This window comes from Babylonia areolata, chromosome 6 (genome assembly GCF_041734735.1).
Source record: "Babylonia areolata isolate BAREFJ2019XMU chromosome 6, ASM4173473v1, whole genome shotgun sequence".
NCBI lineage: Eukaryota > Metazoa > Mollusca > Gastropoda > Neogastropoda > Buccinidae > Babylonia > Babylonia areolata.
This window is the reverse complement of record NC_134881.1, coordinates 6,095,081-6,117,580: the sequence shown is the minus strand read 5'-3', so window position 1 is coordinate 6,117,580 and position 22,500 is coordinate 6,095,081. Positions and strand designations below refer to the sequence as shown.

Genomic DNA, 22,500 nt, shown 5'->3' with positions numbered 1-22,500 from the left:
TTTTTTACTATATGCACCAAAACGTTTGCAAAATAAATAAAACTTCCATGCTTAGCAAAAGAAGTTCCTGTTTGAATAAAAAATGATAATAATGACTGCTCTTGTTGTTGGGTCAGAATATCAGATCAAAGTGCCAAGTTTAGAGAATACAAAAAATATAAATATAACAGTAAATGCAGTTTGCATATAATTAGGCTTCTTTTTTTTCTTTTTTTTTTGTGTGCCCATCCCAGAGGTGCAATATTGTTTTAAACAAGATGACTGGAAAGAACTGAATTTTTCCTATTTTTATGCCTAATTTGGTGTCAACTGACAGAGTAGTTGCAGAGAAAATGTCAATGTTAAAGTTTACCACGGACACACAGACACAGACACAGACAGACACACACACACACACACACACACACACACACACACACACACACACACACACACACACACAGACAACCAAACACCGGGTTAAAACATAGACTCACTTTGTTTACACAAGTGAGTCAAAAACCAACATAACAACAACAACAACGATGTCCACAGGCGCCAGATGGAACTGATCCTGACACAACAGCTCATCCAATCACACCAGCGCCGGCAACAACAACAACAACAACGACAACAACGACAACAACAACAGAAGCAAGACGAACAGCAGCAGCAGCAACAACAACAACAGCAACAGCAACAGCAAACAGAAGAAGCGGGAAATCAACAAACGATCAACTTCGAGGAAGATTTGTCTGTTCCTCCAAGTCCGATGCCTACAGAGCCTTTGCAGGTATGGATGTAATAAACTGGACAAATGACAAATTTTTATTGAGGGTAGAATGGATAAGCTGGAAGCTTCTTTACACCATGCCCTCACACACGCATACACACACATACACACATTGTAATAAATGAAATAAGTATGAATAATATAGAACAAACCAAATAGATAATAATAGTTACATAAATGGATGAATCAAAGACTACAATTACGGAAACATGAAAATCATACAAAACATTGCCGCATGAAAATCTTCAAACACACACATGTGTGTGTACACACAGGCATCATACACATAATCTCGAACACACAAGTACACAGAGATACACATGTATACTTACATTCGCCGATTTTCCTTGCTTACACACTGTTGGAGAACATTTAATCAAAGTACTGTTGGAGAACAATTAATCAGAGAGAGAGAGAGGGGAGTTGGGGGGGGGGGGGGGCATCGGGGGGTTGGGGGGATCGGGGCGTGGGTGTGGAGGGGGTGTCTTTCCACCTATCTAACCAAAGGCCGACGTTGTAAAAATGAACAAACAGAAGTTCCTTCATTCATACACATACACATACCCAGCCTCACCCTTTATCCCCCAACCACCTCATATCGACACGTGAAGAATGGTATGGGCATTGCAACGACAGTGAGTCAGAGGAAGCTTCTTACAGGTTACTGTGAAGCATAAACGTTGTTCAACTTTAAACTTTGTTTGTTTGTTTTTTGAGTGTGTGTGTGTGTGTGAGGATTGTGAGCAGCTGCACACATGCATGCATGAACCTCGTTTGTTTGTTTGTGGGATCTTCGTAGAATAATGTGTGTGTGTGTGTGTGTGTGTGTGTGTGTGTGTGTGTGTGTGTGTGTGTGTGTGTGTGTATGTATGTATGTGTGTGTGTGTGTGTGTGTGTGTGTGTGTGTGTGTGTGTGCATAATTCCAACTAGTGACACTTTATGCATCTGTAACATGCACATAACACATAGACACACAGGCACAGACACACAGATTCAGACACACGCACACACACACACACACACACACACACACACACACATATATATATATATATATATATATATATATATATATATATATATATATATATATATATATATGGGGAGAAACGGAGAGCGGAGAACGAAATGTAAAGCGCTTGGAGCAGTATACTTATACCTGGAGAAACACGCTATATAAATGTCCATTATTATTATTATTATTATTGTCATTGTTGTTGTTGTTATTATTAGTAGTATTGTTATTATCATTAGTAGTAGTAGTAGTAATGTTGTTGTTGTTTTGTTGTTCTTGTTCTTGTCGCTGTTGTTATCATTACCATATATCACTGTGGCGTTGGGTGGTGAGGGGGCGGCAGTGACAGAGAGTGTATGAACATAGTAAAAAGTGTGTATCTACATGGAAGGTGGGTCCGTCTTGGCACGTTTTAATATAAAACTGATGTGGCATGTAGGCTATGCACTGACAGTACAGACGGATCTGTCCAGTCTGCACGCTTTGAAGACTTCCTTGAAACCGAAACTGGAAACAGACAAAACTTAAGCTTTGCAACTCTCGTTCTTTCTACATCGACTTGCCCATGACTCTGTCTTAGTTCATGCATGCTGGGTATTTTCGTGTCTCCATGAACCACCGAACACTGACACGGGTTACAGGATCTTTAACGTGCGCATTTGATCTTCTGCATGCGTATACACACGAAGGGGGTTCAGGGGTTCAGGCACTAGGAGGTCTGCACATATGTTGACCTGGGAGATCGGAAAAATCTCCCACCCTTTACCCACCAGGCGCCGTTACCGTGATTCGAACCCGGGACCCTCAGATTGAAAGTCCAACGCTTAAACCGCTCGACTATTGCGCCCGTCTCTTGACTACCGAACGAAGAGAAAACACTTTCACTCATGCAAGAAGAAAACTTTCCACAGGTCGGCAGGGACCTCTTATCATTTCTTCATTTCTTCATTTTACTATATTTTTGACTCACTTGTGTAAACAAAGTGAGTCTATGTTTTAACCCGGTGTTCGGTTGTCTGTGTGTGTGTGTGTGTGTGTGTGTGTCCGTGCGTCTGTGTGTCTGTGTGTCCTTGGTAAACTTTAACATTGAAATTTTCTCTGCAAATACTTTGTCAGCTGACATCAAATTTGGCATAAAAAAAGGAAAAATTCAGTTCTTTCCAGTCATCTTGTTTAAAACAATATTGCACCTTTGGGTTGGGCACAAAAAAAATAAAAAAAGAAGCCTAATCCTATGCAAACTGCATTTACTGTTATATTTATATTTTTTGTATTCTCTAAACTTGGCACTTTGACCTCTTATTCTGACACAACAACAAGAGGAGTCATTATTATCATTTTTTTTGTTTAAACAGGAACTTCTTTTGCTAAGCATGGAATTTTTATTTATTTTGCAAACGTTTTGGTGCAGATTACTAGTAAAAAAAAAAAAAATTAAAAAAAAGAGGGAAATTACTCTGTAATTAATGCTAGGGGACTTAATTTATCACAAGTGAGTCTTGAAGGCCTTGTTTAAGTTCAAAGTTCTGTTTTCCTGGAAACAGGACGGTATCCAGACTACCGTAGCGGTGAACCAGAACAGCTTGGACATGCCGGAAATGGTGCAGACGACGGAATCGGGCGTCATGTTTCCTGAAGACGAGAATGTGCAGGTGGTCCGTGGAATTCTGGATGAGATCCCGCAACCACGCCCACCTGTAGTCCCGCCTCCCTCTCTTCTGCAAGGTGTGTGTGTGTGTGTGTGTGTGTGTGTGTGTGTGTGTGTGGTGTGTGTGTGTGTGTGTGTGTGTGTGTGTGTGTGTGTGTGTGGTGTGTGTGTGTGTGTGTGTGGTGTGTTGTGTGTGTGTTGTGTGTGTGTGTGTGTTGTATGTGTTGTGTGTGTGTGGTGTTGTGTGTGTGTGTGTGTTGTATGTGTTGTGTGTGTGTGTATGTATGTGTGGTGTTGTGTGTGTGTGTGTGTGTGTGTGTGTGTGTGCGTGTGTGGAACTATTTCAGTTGTGAAGCGCTTAGAGCAAGATCGGTTGATTAGGCACTATTATCATTATTATTATTATAATCATTATTAATATCATTATTATTGATATCATCATCATCATCATTATTGTTATTATTATCATCATATTGTTATATATCACCTTTCCTCCAACAACTGTCCCTGGCACCACCCCACACCCACACACCCAGACCTGGAATCCCTGCAGACTCAGATGGAGGAGGTCAAGGTCAAGGTGAAGGCCATCGTCAACGACTGCCTGGCCAGATCGAACATCACCCGTACTATGGAACAGGTGCTCCAGTCTGGTGACCCCGCCAACCTCAGACCTGTCTGCAGGTCAGTGACAGACATTTAGTCCTCTTCGTCTTCATGTTGTTCTCGTTCTTGTTCTTCTTGCCCCACTTCTTCTTCTCGCTTTTGTTCTTCTTCTTGTTCTTATTCTCCTTCTTCTTGTTCTTATTCTCCTTCTTCTTGTTCTTATTCTCCTTGTTCTTGTTGTTCTTATTCTCCTTCTTCTTGTTGTTCTTATTCTCCTTCTTCTCCTTGTTCTTATTCTCCTTCTTCTCCTTGTTCTTATTTATCCTTCTTCTTGTTGTTCTTATTCTCCTTCTTCTCCTTGTTCTTATTCTCCTTCTTCTTCTTGTTCTTATTCTCCTTCTTCTTGTTCTTATTCTCCTTGTTCTTATTCTCCTTCTTCTTGTTGTTCTTATTCTCCTTCTTCTCCTTGTTCTTATTCTCCTTCTTCTCCTTGTTCTTATTCTCCTTCTTCTTGTTGTTCTTATTCTCCTTCTTCTCCTTGTTCTTATTCTCCTTCTTCTTCTTGTTCTTATTCTCCTTCTTCTTGTTCTTATTCTCCTTGTTCTTATTCTCCTTCTTCTTGTTGTTCTTATTCTCCTTCTTCTCCTTGTTCTTATTCTCCTTCTTCTTCTTGTTCTTATTCTCCTTCTTCTTGTTCTTATTCTCCTTCTTCTTGTTGTTCTTATTTTCCTTCTTCTTGTTCTTATTCTCCTTGTTCTTGTTGTTCTTATTCTCCTTCTTCTCCTTGTTCTTATTCTCCTTCTTCTTCTTGTTCTTATTCTCCTTCTTCTCCTTGTTCTTATTCTCCTTCTTCTTGTTGTTCTTATTCTCCTTCTTCTTCTTGTTCTTATTCTCCTTCTTCTTGTTCTTATTCTCCTTCTTCTTGTTCTTATTCTCCTTGTTCTTATTCTCCTTCTTCTTGTTGTTCTTCTTCTCCTTCTTCTTGTTGTTCTTATTCTCCTCGTTCTTGCTTTTCTTCTTTTTCTTGTTCTTGTTATTCTTCTTGTTATTCTTCTTCTTCCTTTCTACTTTTCTTTCTTCTCGTTCTTCTTCTTCTTGTTCTTGTTATTCTTCTTCTTCCTTTCTACTTTTCTTTCTTCTCGTTCTTCTTCCTTCTTCTTCTTCGTATTCTTGTTGTTGTTGTTGTTGTTGTTGTTGATGTTCTTCTCCGCACTATGATCATTATCAATTTATTCATCTCAGACCTCATTTGTTTACTACATTGCCATGATGTTTACAGTTGGGCCAACAGCAAAGTGATAACTGAATGATCAATTATTGTTTCTCCGGTGTAAACGGGAAGTCATTGACAGCTTGATCTTTCGTGAAGGACTATGACTCTGAAATTAGGAAGCAATATTGCATTGGCTTTCAGTGCTGCAGCCTGGGGGGCTAGTTGACCTTTTGGGAACCACCTCAAGGTCGACTGTTCTGAACCACCCTTGGTGGAGAGAGTAGGGGATGTAACTTGGCACAAGACACTCTCCACTGTAATAAAATTCTAGCCCTTGATAGCGGTTGCCTCTTCTGCTGTTGTGATGGCCATTGTCGGACATGACTGACTATCATACATACATTGCCATGGTGATATGATGAATGATGATATGATGCCATGATGATATGATGAATGACGATAGGGGTGATGAAAATACTGCTGATGTGGGTGGGTGGGGTCCATTTTAGTTATATATATATATATATATATATATATATATATATATATATATGATAGTCAGTCGTGTCCGACTATGACCATCAGAACAGCAGAAGAGGTAACTGCTGTTCCGACTATTTGGGCTAGAATTTGATTATAGTTGAGAGCGTCTTGCCCAAGTACATCCCCACTCTCTCGGCTAAGAGGGTTTTAGGACAGTCGGCGTTGGGATGGTTCCCAAAGGCCGACTAGCCCACAAGGTTGCAGCACTAAGAGCCAGTGCAATTTTGCCTCCTAGTTTGAGAGTCATAGTCCTTCACAAAAAGACAAAGCTGTAAATGGTTTCCCATTGACTGGAGAAACCATTGATAATACAGCTCTCACTTTGCTGTTGGCCCAAATGTAAACTTATGTCAATGTGTGATATAAGCCGAGTGTTGGGCCTATTTTACTGGAAAAGGCTGTACTCTCATAACATATCCCCGACGTTTACATTCTGCGGGACAGCGCCAGGCATTCAGTTTTGATGTCATTTTGATCTAATTTTATTATTTGTTTTTGGCCCTCATAAACTGGGACATTTCGAAGATATTCAATGGTGATGGGGGAAGACGAAGATGCTGCTATGGAGGTCCATTTAGGTTTGGGACTACTATACTTGACACTGCTGTACTCTCATAGTATGATGATGATGGGGGCGACGAAGATGCTGCTATTTGTATTTGTATTTCTTTTTATCACAACAGATTTTCTCTGTGTGAAATTCGGGCTGCTCTCCCCAGGGAGAGCGCGTCGCTACACTACAGCGCCACCCATTTTTTGGTATTTTTTCCTGCGTGCAGTTTTATTTGTTTTTTCCTATCGAAGTGGATTTGTCTACATAATTTTGCCAGGAACAACCCTTTTGTTGCCGTGGGTTCTTTTACGTGCGCTTAGTGCATGCTAGCACACGAGACCTCGGTTTATCGTCTCATGCGAATGACTAGCGTCCAGACCACCCCTCAAGGTCTAGTGGAGGGGGAGAAAATATCGGCGGCTGAGCCGTGATTCGAACCAACGCGCTCAGATTCTCTCGCTTCCTAGGCGGACGCGTTACCTCTAGGCCATCACTCCACTGCTGTGGAGGTCCATTTAGGTTCAGGACTACTATACTTGACACTGCTGTATTTGGTATGTCAGGTCAGGTCACTAGATCTGCTACTGGTAACCTGAAATCCAGTACAACCTGTTCAGGGTCGGATTGCCGGCGACTAAACCGGCACTCTCACCACTCCCTTCCGGGACTGGTGAGGTGGGTGGCTAGACACCCTTATGGAATTAAAAACGAGATCCATAAAAGGGCGTCGGCTCAGGAGAGCCACCGACGGCCATCTAGCTCCACCGTGCTGTGTGCATGCCACACACACAGTTGGCCCCCGGGGTGTGTCTACCCATGCATGCGAAGTCTGGATCCGGTAGAATCTGCGGAAGAAACCTAACGGTTCAACGGAGAGGAAGGCGGATACAGCAACGCACTGTGGAGTGCAGAGAGCAAGATGAGACACCGAAAGGATATCTTGGTCATCCACTGCATCCGTGCTCATCCTCCAGTTGTCTCGACTTAGTCTTGCCACTGGAAATTGGTGGACCCGGACGAGAGAGTGAGGTCGACGTTGCGCAACTCCTCTTCACTTTAAACAAACTCATCGCGCAAGTCATCAGTCATCCATACTGACCTTTCATCCTTCATCATTTCATCAACCCCAAGTCCTGTGGCGACAGGCGAGCGACGAAACGACAGGTGTGGGTACACTGGCAGTCGCAGCCGCAGACCTGCACGCAGGCGGTTCAGGCCATAGGGTCGTTCTTCATCGACAGGAGCAGCGATGGAGCTCGGCAGCCGTCTGAGCGTCTGAGCAGCCCTCTTTAGGAATGCACTGCTCACCTCCCTGGCATGAGGAAGGGGCTAGAAAAGGTGCCCTAAAAATTGCCTGCTCCATATCGCCCTGGCCAGCATACCGCGGCTGGCGGGGACCCTACATCAGCGGTCGAAACAAAGAGAAAGAAAAGAAAAAAACAAGGATCGTTCCTCTCACCATTGGTGCCTGGAACATAAGGACTCTCCTGGACAGAGATAACGTGGACAGACCCCAAAGGAGAACGGCACTAGTTGCATCCGAACTCGCCAGATACAACATCGACATCGCAGCCTTGAGTGAGACTCGGCTTGCAGGCGAAGGTGAGCTCTGTGAACGGGGATCTGGTTACACCTTCTTCTGGAGTGGACGAGGAAGCGAAGAGCGACGTGAGGCTGGCGTTGGTTTTGCAGTAAAAACAGCACTTGTCAGCAAGCTAGCAGGAATCCCAAAGGGAGTCAACGATAGGCTTATGACCATGAAACTCCCACTGGCATCTGGCCAGAAGCACCTCACCATTGTCAGTGCCTACGCCCCAACCATGACCAACCCGGATGAAGTGAAGGCGAAGTTCTACGAGGACCTTCACTCTGTCATTGCTGCTATCCCTAAAGCAGACAAGCTCATCATTCTTGGGGACTTCAATGCTAGAGTTGGCTCTGACTACATCTCCTGGGATGGAGTGATTGGAAAGCATGGTGTGGGCCACTGTAACCCAAATGGATTGCTTTTGCTTCAGACCTGTGCAGAGCACGAACTGCTGATAACCAACACAGTTTTCTGCCTCCCTACCCGTAACAGGACGTCATGGATGCACCCTCGCTCAAAGCATTGGCATCTCATCGATTACATCATCGTCAGGAAAAGGGATAGGCAAGATGTACGTGTGACAAAGACCATGTGCGGCGCCGAGTGTTGGACAGACCATCGCCTTGTAGTCTCGAAGCTGAATATTCGAATCCAGCCCAAGAGACGCCCCCAAGGCCAGAAGGCTCCAAAACGGCTCAACATTGCTCAGCTGAAAAACATCACCATCAAACAGACTTTTGTGGAGCTGCTGGAAGATCGTCTGGAATCCGCCTCTCTGGACAACCAGAATGTGGAGTCTGACTGGAGGACCTTGCGCGAGATGATCTATAATACAGCTTCAGAGACCCTGGGACCCATGACCAGAAAGCACAAAGACTGGTTTGATGAAAACTGTGAGGAAATCAAGCAGCTTCTGGATGAGAAACGCCGTCTGCATCAAGCCCACCTGAGCAACCCAAAGTCCACATCAAAAAAGGATGCGTACAATGCCATCCGCAGGACTGTTCAGCAAAAGTTACGTCAGATGCAGGATAAGTGGTTGAGCGACAAAGCCGATGAGATCCAGGGATATGCTGACAGGCACGATATGAAGAGGTTCTATGATGCCTTAAAAGAAGTCTACGGTCCCACATCCTCAGGATCATCCCCCCTCCTCAGTGCAGATGGGAATACCTTGATCACCGAGAAGGAGAAAATTCTCAAACGCTGGGCTGAGCACTTCAACAGTGTCTTAAATCGCCCTTCCTCCATAAATGATGAAGCCATAGACCGGCTCCCACAAGTCCCCATCAACGAAGCACTGGACGATCCGCCAACACTTCTTGAGACCCAGAAAGCAATCCGTCTGCTATCCAGTGGCAAAGCACCTGGCTCAGACTCAATACCAGCAGAGGTCTACAAGGATGGAGGCACTGTGCTGACTGAGAAGCTCCATCAGCTGTACTTACTCATGTGGAAAGAAGAGACGATCCCCCAGGATTTCAAAGATGCATCTATCATTCACCTGTACAAGCGAAAGGGGAACCGGCAAGCCTGTGATAACCATCGGGGCATTTCCTTGCTCTCTATCGCAGGCAAGATACTTGCCAGGATCTTACTAAACCGCCTCACAGCACACCTTGACCAAGGTCATTTGCCTGAGAGCCAATGTGGATTCCGGAAAGAGCGCGGAACCACCGACATGGTGTTTGCTGCAAGGCAGCTGCAAGAGAAATGTCAGGAGCAAAATGCTGCTCTGTTCTCCACCTATGTTGACCTCACTAAAGCCTTCGACACCGTGAGTAGAGAGGGACTGTGGAAGATCATGGCCAAGTACGGATGCCCTCGGAAATTTATTTCCTTGGTCAGCCAATTCCATGAAGGCATGCAGGCTCGAGTCCAGGACAATGGTGAAACATCTGCTGCTTTTCCTGTCACAAATGGTGTCAAGCAAGGCTGCGTCCTGGCTCCAACACTGTTCAGCCTCATGTTCTCTGCAATGCTTACTGATGCCTTCAGAGATGGCGATGTTGGAATTGGCCTAAAGTACCGAACAGATGGCAAGCTGTTTAACCTCAGAAGGCTTCAAGCAAAAACGAAGGTCATGACAGACATCATCAGAGACTTTTTGTTTGCTGATGATTGTGCCCTCAACGCTGGATCTGAAGCTGACATGCAACTCAGCGTGGACAAATTTGCCACTGCCAGCAGGAACTTCGGCCTTACCATCAGCACGAGGAAAACTGAAGTTCTCCATCAGCCAGCCCCAGGGAAACCCTACGTTGAGCCCAACATCACAGTCAACGGTCAGAGACTCAGTGTGGTGGAGCGGTTCACATACCTTGGCAGCACATTGTCACAAAATGCGACCATTGACGATGAAGTGAACGTCAGGATTGCAAGAGCAAGCGCAACTTTTGGTAGACTCTATGCAAATGTCTGGAACAGAAGAGGCATTGGTCTTGAGACCAAACTAAAGGTGTACAGAGCAGTAGTTCTCCCCACACTACTGTACGCCTGCGAAACTTGGACAGTGTACCAACGACATGCCAAGAAGCTGAACCACTTCCACACAACATGCCTAAGGAAGCTACTGAACATCAAGTGGCAAGACAGGACCCCAGACACGGAGGTGCTTGCAAAAGCCACCCTTCCCAGCATCTTCACCATCCTGATGCAGTCCCAGCTTCGCTGGGCTGGACACGTGGCGCGCATGCCAGACCATCGGCTGCCCAAAAGGCTCTTCTATGGCGAGCTGCAACAAGGGAAGAGATCACACGGAGGTCAGAAGAAGCGCTTCAGAGATACTCTGAAAGTCTCTCTGAAAGCGTTTGATATCAACCCTGACTCCTGGGAGGAATCTGCAGCGGACCGTGACAAATGGCGCACTGCTGTGCACAAAGGTGCCAAGTTGTGCGAGGCCAACAGGACTGCTGCAGCTGTTCAGAAGAGGCAGGCCAGAAAGTCACGGGCAAACAAGCTCCCTGACAATGATATGCCTGTTCTTGTCTGCCCCAACTGTCAGCGAACATTTCGTGCGCAGATTGGACTATTCAGCCATCTGCGCACTCACAGATAGATTCATGAGCATCCCCCCCCCCCCCACCACCCTCCCCCCATCCCCCAGCTGGATGACAACGATGGTCATCATCGATCTCGATGGACACACACCATTTGGTACATCCCGTCGTTAACCAGTCTGAGAGATACAGACACCTGCAGTGTTGGTCACACGATCCGTGATCTGTGAAGTGGATGACCTTAGTCCGTGGCGTCCCAGTGTCTTCTATGTGTGACCCATAGACCACTCACCTGTCTGCAGGAGACTGCCACATTTCAGAAAAAAAAAAAGAAAAATAACGCCACAGGCCAGTTCGCACACTTTCCCACCTTGAAACTGAAACCGAAGCTTACGCCAGACTTTTAAAAAACACACACCAAAACCAAAACCAAAACAAAACAAAACAAAATAAGCAACAACAAGTGTCAGTACCAGTATCAGTAGCTCAACGAGGCGTCACTGCGTTCGGACAAATACGCTACACCACATCTGCCAAGCAGATGCCTGACCAGCAGTATAACCCAACGCGCTTAGTCAGGCCTTGAGGGAAAAAAAATAACAACAAACAAACAAACAAACAACAACAACAACAACAGCAGCAACAACAAAAGACTCTATACCAATTTGGGCTGACCGGAAAACGGACAGGAGCACTGGACTGTCGCTTTCACCTCTGACTTCAGGAACAGCCAGACAGTGGGCCCGTGCGTGCTGGCGCAGACCCAAGACGTGATGGCGCAGGACTCGGCCGGGATGGCGGGCAGACAGCTGGTCCAGGCTGTCCTTCTGGCCCTGGGTCAAACGTGCACCAAACTGGAAGGTGAGAAGGGTTGGGTTGGGGTGTGAGGATGGAGAGGGTGAATGAGACAACGACACACGCACGCACGCACACACACACACACGCACGCACGCACGCGCGTGCACACACACACACACACACACACGCACACACACACACACACGCACGCACACACACACGCACGTACACACACACACGCACGCACGCACACACATACACACACACACGCGCGCACGCGCGCACACACACACACACACACACACACACACGCGCGCGCACACACACACACACACACACACGAGAGAGAAAACAAGACACACCAGAACAATTTAAACAGAAATCAGACGAACGTTAACACAGGTCAAACATTTTGTATTTTGTATTTGTATTTCTTTTTATCACAACAGATTTCTCTGTGTGAAATTCAGGCTGCTCTCCCCAGGGAGACCGCGTCGCTACACTACAACGCCACCCACTTTTTTTCTTTTTTTCTTTTTTGCTGCGTGCAGTTTTATTTGTTTTTCCTATCGAAGTGGATTTTTCTACAGAATTTTGCCAGAACAACCCTTTTGATGCCGTGGGTTCTTTTACGTGCGCTAAGTGCATGCTGCATACGGGACCTCGGTTTATCCCTCATCCGAATGACTAGCGTCCAGACCACCTCTCAAGGTCAAGTGGAGGGGGAGAAAATATCGGTGGCTGAGCCGTGATTCGAACCAGCGCGCTCAGATTCTCTCGCTTCCTAGGCGGACGCGTTACTTCTAGGCCATCACTCCTCATTAAAACCCCTTGACTGACATAGGACGTTACACTTACGTCGATAGTGACGCCACTGATGACATCATCAAAAGAAGGGGAATGTCTTTTAAAGTCTGAAATTTCAAACATTTGATCTAGAGTGGTAAATCTCCAGAACGTTTTCTCAGTTTTTGGCTAATCGTTCCGATTACTGATTATTATGATTTGAAACAGTTCGTTCTACTGTTTTTCCCTGGCGATCAACGGGTTTAGAAGTGACACAAAGAAATTTGGCCATGAATATGAAAACACGGATGCAGAATTATGCATGTGTGTGTGTGTGTGTGTGTTTGTGTGTGTGTGTGTGTGTGTGTGTGTGTGATAACTATACGACGACGACAACGACGATTATGACAACTGCGATGACGACGGCGACAATGATAACAGTTATGGAGACGACGCTGATGATGACGTTGCTGCTGCTGCAGATAATGTTCCTGTTGTTGTTCATGATGATGATGATGATGTTGAAGATGAAGAAAATGTTGCTACTGCTGATTTCGACGACGACGACGAGGATGATGATAATGATGATGCTTACGACGCTGCTGTTGATGACGCTGCTGCTGCTCCTAATAAAAGGTTGTTGATGATGATTATGATGATGATGATGACGGTGATTAATGTTGATGATAATGATGATGATGATGATGATGTGATGACGGTGATTGATGATGATGATGACGGTGATTGACGAAGAAGATGATGATGATGACGATGATGATGATTAACGATGATGATGGTGACGACGACGACGACGACGACGACGACGATGACCATGCAGAAGCAGAAGGCAACCAGATGCAGGACCTGAAGGAGACAGAGATGACGTCCACTGCAGTGTTCCCCAACCCCCCTCCTGACGTCACCCAGGAAGGTGAGACCACCCCCTTGTACCGGCAGACAGACAACGCTGAACACTGACATATTTGACGGGCGCAATAGCCGAGTGGTTAAAGCGTTGGACTTTCAATCTGAGGGTCCCGGGTTCGAATCTCGGTAATGACGCCCTGGTGGGTAAAGGGTGGAGATTTTTCCGATCTCCCAGGTCAACATATGTGCAGACCTGCTTAGTGCCTGAACCCCCTTCATGTGTATACGCAAGTAGAAGATCAAATACGCAAGTTAAAGATCCTGTAATCCGAGTTGACGTTCGGTGGGTTATAGAAACAAGAACATACCCAGCATGCAAACCCCCGAAAACGGAATATGGCTGCCTCCATGGCAGGATAAATAAACAAAACGGTTATACGTTATTTAAACCTGTTTGAATGGCACAAGAAACGAATGATGAGCACCCAAATGGCAGCCGTCAGTTGGTTCTATCCAGGTAGACAGCCTGTTGTGCAAAAAAGCTTCAGACGTAATTACACACACACACACACACACACAAACGCACAATCACGCACGCACGCTTTTCAGACACACTGAGATACCCCACTTCATGTTTAAAGATAACTTGACTGATAGGTTTACGATAAGGTAAGGTGAAGCTTCACCGTGTGTAAACTCAAACTTCTCTTTGGGCTCGAACACATAATATTGAGCAATAAAGCACAATCACTTTTAGAACAAGACCATCATCGCAACAACTTGTTTGATAGAATCAAAGCTAACAAGTAAACACGACAACAACAAAAAAACAATTAAAAAAAACACCAAAAAACAAAATACAAACAAATATAATATTGCAGCGAACGATACAGAGACTTGATTTAATAAATGTTTAGAGAACAGGTTTTTCAGCTTGTGCTATGAGTTGAGCCACGGTCGTCTGTAGTCAGCTGAGCACTTGGTTACATCGGAGCGCTTGGCTACACACAAAAAAAGCACTTGTTGCCCGTCCGCGTAAACTATAATTATTCTTTCATTACAGAGACTGTTGTTGATGATGATGATATTGATGTTGTTGTTGTGGTGGTGGTTCCAGTGAAGACGTTGACTGAGGAGGCCACTGTTGTTGATGATGTTGATGTTGATGTTGTTGTTGTGTGGTTCCAGTGAAGACGTCGACTGAGGAGGCCACTGTTGATGATGTTGATGTTGATGTTGTGTGGTTCCAGTGAAGACGTCGACTGAGGAGGCCACTGTTGTTGATGATGTTGATGTTGATGTAGTTGTTGTGTGGTTCCAGTGAAGACGTCGACTGAGGAGGCCACTGTTGTTGATGATGTTGATGTTGATGTTGTTGTTGTGTGGTTCCAGTGAAGACGTCGACTGAGGAGGCCACTGTTGATGATGTTGATGTTGATGTAGTTGTTGTGTGTTTCCAGTGAAACGTCGACTGAGGAGGCCACTGTTGATGATGTTGATTTTGATGTTGTGTGGTTCCAGTGAAGACGTCGACTGAGGAGGCCACTGTTGTTGATGATGTTGATGTTGATGTAGTTGTTGTGTGTTTCCAGTGAAGACGTCGACTGAGGAGGCCACTGTTGTTGATGATGTTGATGTTGATGTAGTTGTTGTGTGTTTCCAGTGAAACGTCGACTGAGGAGGCCACTGTTGATGATGTTGATGTTGTGTGGTTCCAGTGAAGACGTCGACTGAGGAGGCCACTGTTGTTGATGATGTTGATGTAGTTGTTGTGTGTTTCCAGTGAAGACGTCGACTGAGGAGGCCATTGTTGATGATGTTGATGTTGATGTTGTGTGGTTCCAGTGAAGACGTCGACTGAGGAGGCCACTGTTGATGATGTTGATGTTGATGTTGTGTGGTTCCAGTGAAGACGTCGACTGAGGAGGCCACTGTTGATGATGTTGATGTTGTTGTAGTTGTTGTGTGGTTCCAGTGAAGACGTCGACTGAGGAGGCCACTGTTGATGATGTTGATGTTGATGTAGTTGTTGTGTGGTTCCAGTGAAGACGTCGACTGAGGAGGCCACTGTTGTTGATGATGTTGATGTTGATGTTGTTGTTGATGTAGTTGTTGTGTGGTTCCAGTGAAGACGTCGACTGAGGAGGCCACTGTTGTTGATGATGTTGATGTTGATGTTGTTGTTGTGTGGTTCCAGTGAAGACGTCGACTGAGGGGACCATTGTTGTTGATGATGTTGATGTTGATGTTGACGTTGATGTTGTTGTTGTGTGGTTCCAGTGAAGACGACAACTGAGGGTGCTCACTGTTGTTGATGATGTTGATGTTGATGATGTTGTTGTTGTGTGTTAGCAGTGAAGACGACGACTGAGGGTGGTCACTGTTGTTGATGATGATGATGTTGATGTTGTTGATGTTGATGTTGTGTGGTTCCAGTGAAGACGACTGAGGGGGCCACTGACGATGTTGATGTTGATGTTGATGTTGATGATGTTGTTGTTGTGTGGTTCCAGTGAAGACGACGACTAAGGGGGCCACTGTTGCTGATGATGTTGATGTTGATGTTATTGTTGTGTGGTAGCAATGAAGACGTCGACTGAGGAGGCCACTGTTGTTGATGATGTTGATGTTGATGTTGATGTTGTGTAGTTCCAGTGAAGACGTCGACTGAGGAGGCCACTGTTGTTGATGATGTTGATGTTGATGTAGTTGTTGTGTGGTTCCAGTGAAGACGTCGACTGAAGAGGCCACTGTTGTTGATGATGTTGATGTTGATGTAGTTGTTGTGTGGTTCCAGTGAAGACGTCGACTGAAGAGGCCACTGTTGTTGATGATGTTGATGTTGATGTAGTTGTTGTGTGTTTCCAGTGAAGACGTCGACTGAGGGGCCACTGTTGTTGATGATGTTGATGTTGATGTTGTGTGCTAGCAGTGCAGACGACGACTGGGTGGTCACTGTTGATGATGATGTTGATGTAGTTGTTGTGTGGTTCCAGTGAAGACTTCGACTGAGGAGGCCACTGTTGTTGATGATGTTGATGTTGTTGTTGTGTGGTAGCAATGAAGACGTCGACTGAGGAGGCCACTGTTGTTGATGATGTTGATGTTGATGTTGAAGTTGTTGTTGTGTGCTAGCAGTACAGACGACGACTGAGGGGGCACTGGCTGAATCAGAAGGACTGACCACCACCCCCTCCGCCCCAGTGCTGACGCAGACAGAGGCCATGGACATGGAGGTCTCTCCAGAGACACCCAGCGTCCTTGTGGAGAACGCCACTCCGATACCTCCGAAGGTACCGACCATGGTGGTGGTGGTGGTGGTGGTGGTCGTCGTCGTCGTATAGTGTCTATGATACATGTATGCAGTGTCATCCCGAATTGCCCGTTCCCCTTTGGACTGATTTTGATTCGCACACTTCCATGATTCTCACATTTCGTAAATTAGCGATTCTGATTCGCCTTTTTCCAGTTGCACAAAGAAAGAAGAAGAAGAAGAAGAAGAATGCGAGAACACTGCTCCCCCTGACTCACCCACACACACACACACACACACACACACACACACACACACACACACACACACACACACACACACACACACACACACACACACACACACACACACACACACACACACACACACACACACATATTCATGCTTCCCAGACGGATGCTTTACCACTAGGCCACCACACCACCACCACCGGTAGTAGTAGTAGTAGTATTGTAGTACCAGCAGTGGGAGTCATGATAGTGTTGGTGGTGCCAAATACCAGTATCAGCTGCAGGTTGTTAGGGGAGTGGTGATTGTGGCAGTGATGATGATGACATGATAATGGTGGTGGTGGTGGTGGTAGTAGTAGCAGTAGTAGAAGTGGGAGTCATGATAGTGCTAGTGGTGACAATTACCAGCACCAGCTGCAATTTGTTAGAGGAGTGGTGATTGTGGCAGTGATGATGATGACATGATAATGGTGGTGGTGGTGGTGGTAGTAGTAGCAGTAGCAGTATCGTAGTACTAGCAGTGGGAGTCATGATAGTGCTAGTGATGACAATTACCAGCACCAGCTGCAATTTGTTAGAGGAGTGGTGATTGTGGCAGTGATGATGATGACATGATAATGGTGGTGGTGGTGGTAGTCGTAGCAGTAGTCGTAGCAGTATTGTAGTATTAGCAGTGGGAGTCATGATAGTGCTAGTGATGACAATTACCAGCATCAGCTGCAGTTTGTTAGAGGGGTGGTGATTGTGGCAATGATGATGATGACATGATAATGGTGGTGGTGGTGGTAGTCGTAGTAGTAGTAGTATTGTATTGTAGTACTGTAGTGGGAGTCATGATAGTGCTAGTGATGACAATTACCAGCACCAGCTGCAGTTTGTTAGAGGGGTGGTGATTGTGGCAATGATGATGATGACATGATAATGGTGGTGGTGGTGGTAGTCGTAGTAGTAGTAGTATTGTATTGTAGTACTGTAGTGGGAGTCATGATAGTGTTAGTGGTGACAATTACCAGCACCAGCTGCAGTTTGTTAGAGGAGTGGTGATTGTGGCAGTGATGATGATGACATGATGATAGTAGTAGTAGTAGTTGAAGCAGCAACCGCGGTAGTAGTAGTAATAGTAGCATCAGTAGCATAATAGTAGTAGTAGTAGTAATAGTAGTAGTGGTAGTTGTAGTATGAGGGCTGTTCAATTCGTTCTCAGCTGAGGCTTTCTGAGAACATGTGAAATGATCGGTATAAGGACAAGCCCGGCGCTTTTTTTTTAATAATTTTTTTTTAGTGAGTGTCTGGTTTTCTTCCAATGTAACTTTTATTTACTTGAGTGCTAGCTGAATCGGTAGCATGAGCAGCATTGTGTCTAACTTGAAGTTGTGTACCTTGTGAAGGGAGAGAGTTACCACTCTTTACTATTTCTGAGAACACCTACCGACATGCAGACAAGGCCAGTTTCTCGCAGCACTCCCCCCCCGCCCCCCCCCCCCCCCCCCCCCCCCCATGCGCCCCAGCCCCCAAACCCTTCAGCCTTGATGCACTGGGTCTTCTTCTTCTTCTTCTGCGTTCACTCGTATGCACACGAGTGGGCTTTTACGTATATGACCGTTTTTACCCCGCCATGTAGGCAGCCATACTCCGTTTTCGGGGGTGTGCATGCTGGGTATGTTCTTGTTTCCATAACCCACCGAACGCTGACATGGATTACAGGATCTTTAACGTGCGTATTTGATCTTCTGCTTGCATATACACACGAAGGGGGTTCAGGCACTAGCAGGTCTGCACATATGTTGACCTGGGAGATCGTAAAAATCTCCACCCTTTACCCACCAGGCGCCGTCACCGTGATTCGAACCCGGGACCCTCAGATTGACAGTCCAACGCTTTAACCACTCGGCTATTGCGCCCGTCGATGCACTGGGTCATTCTCTCGAACCCCTTGTCAAAGACACCCCATTACGTTGGGATAGGTAGCGATAACGCCCTCGAAGAGAGAGCTTGGGCATCTTCAGAGTTTCCCTGAAACTACCACTTGACGAAATGAAACCGAAATCGGCCACAGTGGGGCAGGTCTGGGGAGAAAGGCGGATGAGTGACCAACTTCGCGTTGCTTTCGGGCCAGACAGTCAAGAGCTGCTGCCGCAGTGTGAGTGCTGTGTGTTGTCATGGTGGAGCAGCAGGCTGTGGGTACCCAGTGTATGAGCGACGCTTGGACCATTCCTCAAACTCCTTGGGTAGGTGATGGTTGAAATACCAGCTGGAGGTCAACGTCTTCTTTCGTATCGTGACAACATTGCGACATTTAGAGATTCACAGAAGGAATTCGCCACCATTCGTTTGCCAGCACTCCTAGCAGCTCGATCTCTTTAACCCTTTCACCGCCATGGTCGCATTTCGGCACCAGCTAGGTAAAACACACATGTCACTGAAATGCAACCAGATGATGGGCCTTTCGTGCATTAACCTAATGGTCTTAATTTTCAGTGGTAGGATTGGCCTTTTTTTTTCTACACATCACAGGGGAATCCACAGCTATTCTTAGACACCATTTTTTCTGTGGTTCCTGCACAAGGTTAATTTGCACTCTAAACTGACTGGCGATGAAAGGGTTAACGTTATAGGTTTGACCTCGCCTGGGAAGGACCTCACAACTGACTGTCGCCTGGTTTTCGAACTGAACTGAATCGCATTAAATTTAATTTGAAATTTGACAAACCTTTAAGAACGTGCAAGCAGAAAACATCATTGCTGAAGAACAGGCAGGTTTCAGACCAGGAAGGAGCACAACTGAACAAATCTTCAACTTGAGGTTGCTATGTGAGAGGTACCATCAACACCAACAAGACCTCTACCATGTCTTCATTGATTTTAAGAAGGCATTTGACAGGGTCTGGCATGCAGCTTTGTGGGCTACCATGAATCTGTACAACATCAACGCCAACCTGATCAGACTGATACAGCACCTCTATGACAAAGCCACCAGCGCCGTCTACCTCAACAATAGCATCGGGGACTGGTTCAGAACCACAGTCGGAGTGAGACAAGGCTGCCTACTCTCCCCAACACTCTTCAACATCTTCTTAGAAAGAATAATGACTGACGCACTGGAAGAGCATGTAGGAACAGTCAGCATAGGCGGCAGAACAATCACAAACCTACGTTTTGCCGACGACATTGATGGACTGGCTGGAAAAGAAGAAGAACTGGCAAGCCTGGTCAAACATCTAGACAAAGCCTCCACATCGTATGGAATGCAAATCAGTGCGGAGAAAACCAAACTGATGACTAACAACACCAACGGCATCAGCATTGACATCAAAGTCAACGACGAAAAGCTTAAAACAGTCCACAGCTTCAAATATCTGGGAGCAATCGTGTCAGATGAAGGATCTAAACCAGAAGTACTCTCGAGAATTGCCCAAACAACAACGGCACTCAACAAGCTGAACACCATCTGGAACAACAAAAACATCGCTCTCAGCTCAAAAATCAGACTGATGCGTTCCCTGGTTATATCAATATTGCTCTACGCCTGCGAGACTTGGACCCTGACTGCAGACATCGAGAGAAGAATCCAAGCTGTCGAGATGAGATGCTTTCGTAGACTACTTGGCATCTCCTACAGAGACCACATCACTAACACGGAAGTGAAGAACAGAATCCAGCAAAGTATTGGACCCTACGAAGACCTTCTGTCCATAGTGAAAAAACGCAAACTTAGATGGTATGGACACATCTCCCGATCATCTGGTCTTGCCAAAACGTTCCTGCAAGGCACCGTACAAGGAGGCAGAAGGAGAGGACGGCAGAAGAAGAGATGGGAAGACAACATCCGGGGGTGGACAGGCTTGAAGCTCGGTGACGCCCTGAGGAAATCAGAAAACCGTGAAGAGTGGAGAGGAGTGGTGGCCAGGTCAGCAGCGGTGCCCCAACGGTCTGAACCCAGACTACGGGAGAGGTGAGGAGGTGAGGTGAGGTTAAGAACGTGGTACATGATCAGTGTATTGAAAATCACGCCTGCTCAGTTCGATGTTGGCTTCAGAAGCGTGGTCATCCTGGCCGTACAGTACGTTGTGCCTTGCCGTTCAGAACTCCAAGCAAGGTAGGATTTTCTTTGAAAATACGTGTGACTGCTATGATCAAAGTGGCTGTTGTCGTTACTTCGTTGACAAATAGTAAAGGGTGGTAACTCTCTCCATTCATACTTCGTTACTTCGTTAGTTGTGTCACATCTTAACTCACTCAGTACGGCCAGCCCTCTCTTCTCCTCTACACAGACCCCTCGGATGTCCAGTGGGTGTCTCAATGACCCAACCTTTAGCTTCTGTCGTCAGAATTGTGGTATTCTTTGTCAACATTCACCTCTTCAGTATAAGAGCCTTCCGCTTGCAATATTTTGATGGTGGTAGTTGGGGTGAAACGCTGTTAACGTCGTCTCTTTCGCCGTTCGTATGGAGAGAGTTAAAACTGACTGAAGAGCTCTCGTAGTCGTAGCAGTAGTAATAGTAGTAGCAGAAGTAGCAGTTGTTGGAGTATCCTACATGTGGTGGCTGCGAAGCAGTATAATAACGCCCCCCCCCCCCTCTCTCTCTCTCTCTCACACACACTTCTTTTGTACGCTTCTGAGATGTGGGGTCTTAACAGACTTGATAATATTGAGAAAGTTCATTCCTTTGCATGTAAACGTTTTTTGAACATAACACTTAGAGTACCAAACAAGTTTGCATACGGCGAATTAGGATGTTATCCACTATATATAAATAGTGCAACAAGGTGTATCAAGTACTGGTTAAGGTTGCTGAATATGAATGTGCAACGATTACCCAGACAGGCATATTTGATGTTGTTTAACTTAGACGAAAGGGGAAAAAAATGCTGGGTGTCTTTAGTAAAAAATACTTTATGTAGACTTGGGTTTGGATATGTCTGGTTGCAACAAGGCGTTGGTTGTGAGCAAACATTTTTGACATTATTTAAGCAAAGAATGAAAGACATATTTATGCAAGAGTGGGACGAGTCAGTAATGTCTAAAGATATATATCATAACTACAGACTGTTTAAAACTGGTTTTCAGTGTGAGCAATATTTTGAATATGTGGATAAAAAGTGTTTTAGGGACTGTTTAGTAAATTACGGCTTGGTTTGCTCCCAATAAATGGATCATTTTTTAGAAGAACATTCAAATGTAATTCAAATTACGCATGTAAACGTTGTAATGTAATCGAAGATGAAAACCATTTTATACACAATTGTGTCCTTTACAATGACCTGCGGCAAAAACATCTGAACTCTGAAGGTCAATCGTATGTTCACTTGATGAAGAGTGGTTCTGTTTACAGTATTCATAAACTATGCGTTAATATATTTAATGCCCTGAAGATACTACAGAAATTCTGTGACAACAATGATGAAAGTTAGAATTAATTTACAATGCACGAGAAGCACTTTTGTTCTACAGGTTAAGTTAGTACGTATTTTACATTTTGTTGTGGTTGAGTGATCACCATATTGTGTACTTTTGACCTCTTTCTAGGGGCCGGAGGCCTGGAGATTAAAGTTTTGTTCTTGTTCTTGTTCTTGTTCTCTCACACACACACACACACGTGCGCGCGC

The 22,500-nt window shown here is 45.5% G+C and overlaps 1 protein-coding gene across 2 annotated transcripts in view; it reads left to right on the top strand.

The window, feature by feature from the left end:
* Positions 1-22,500, top strand: part of LOC143282698 (uncharacterized) — a 48,798-nt gene that overhangs the window by 18,171 nt on the left and 8,127 nt on the right. The window contains exons 8-13 of one of the 2 annotated variants that reach the window (XM_076588374.1): positions 535-772; positions 3,333-3,513; positions 3,973-4,120; positions 11,663-11,799; positions 13,361-13,453; positions 16,528-16,682. In XM_076588374.1, the coding sequence (XP_076444489.1) occupies positions 535-772; positions 3,333-3,513; positions 3,973-4,120; positions 11,663-11,799; positions 13,361-13,453; positions 16,528-16,682 (952 nt within the window). Of the gene's footprint in view, positions 1-534; positions 773-3,332; positions 3,514-3,972; positions 4,121-11,662; positions 11,800-13,360; positions 13,454-16,524; positions 16,683-22,500 lie in introns of both variants that reach the window. The other variant, XM_076588373.1, reaches the window with a different exon arrangement.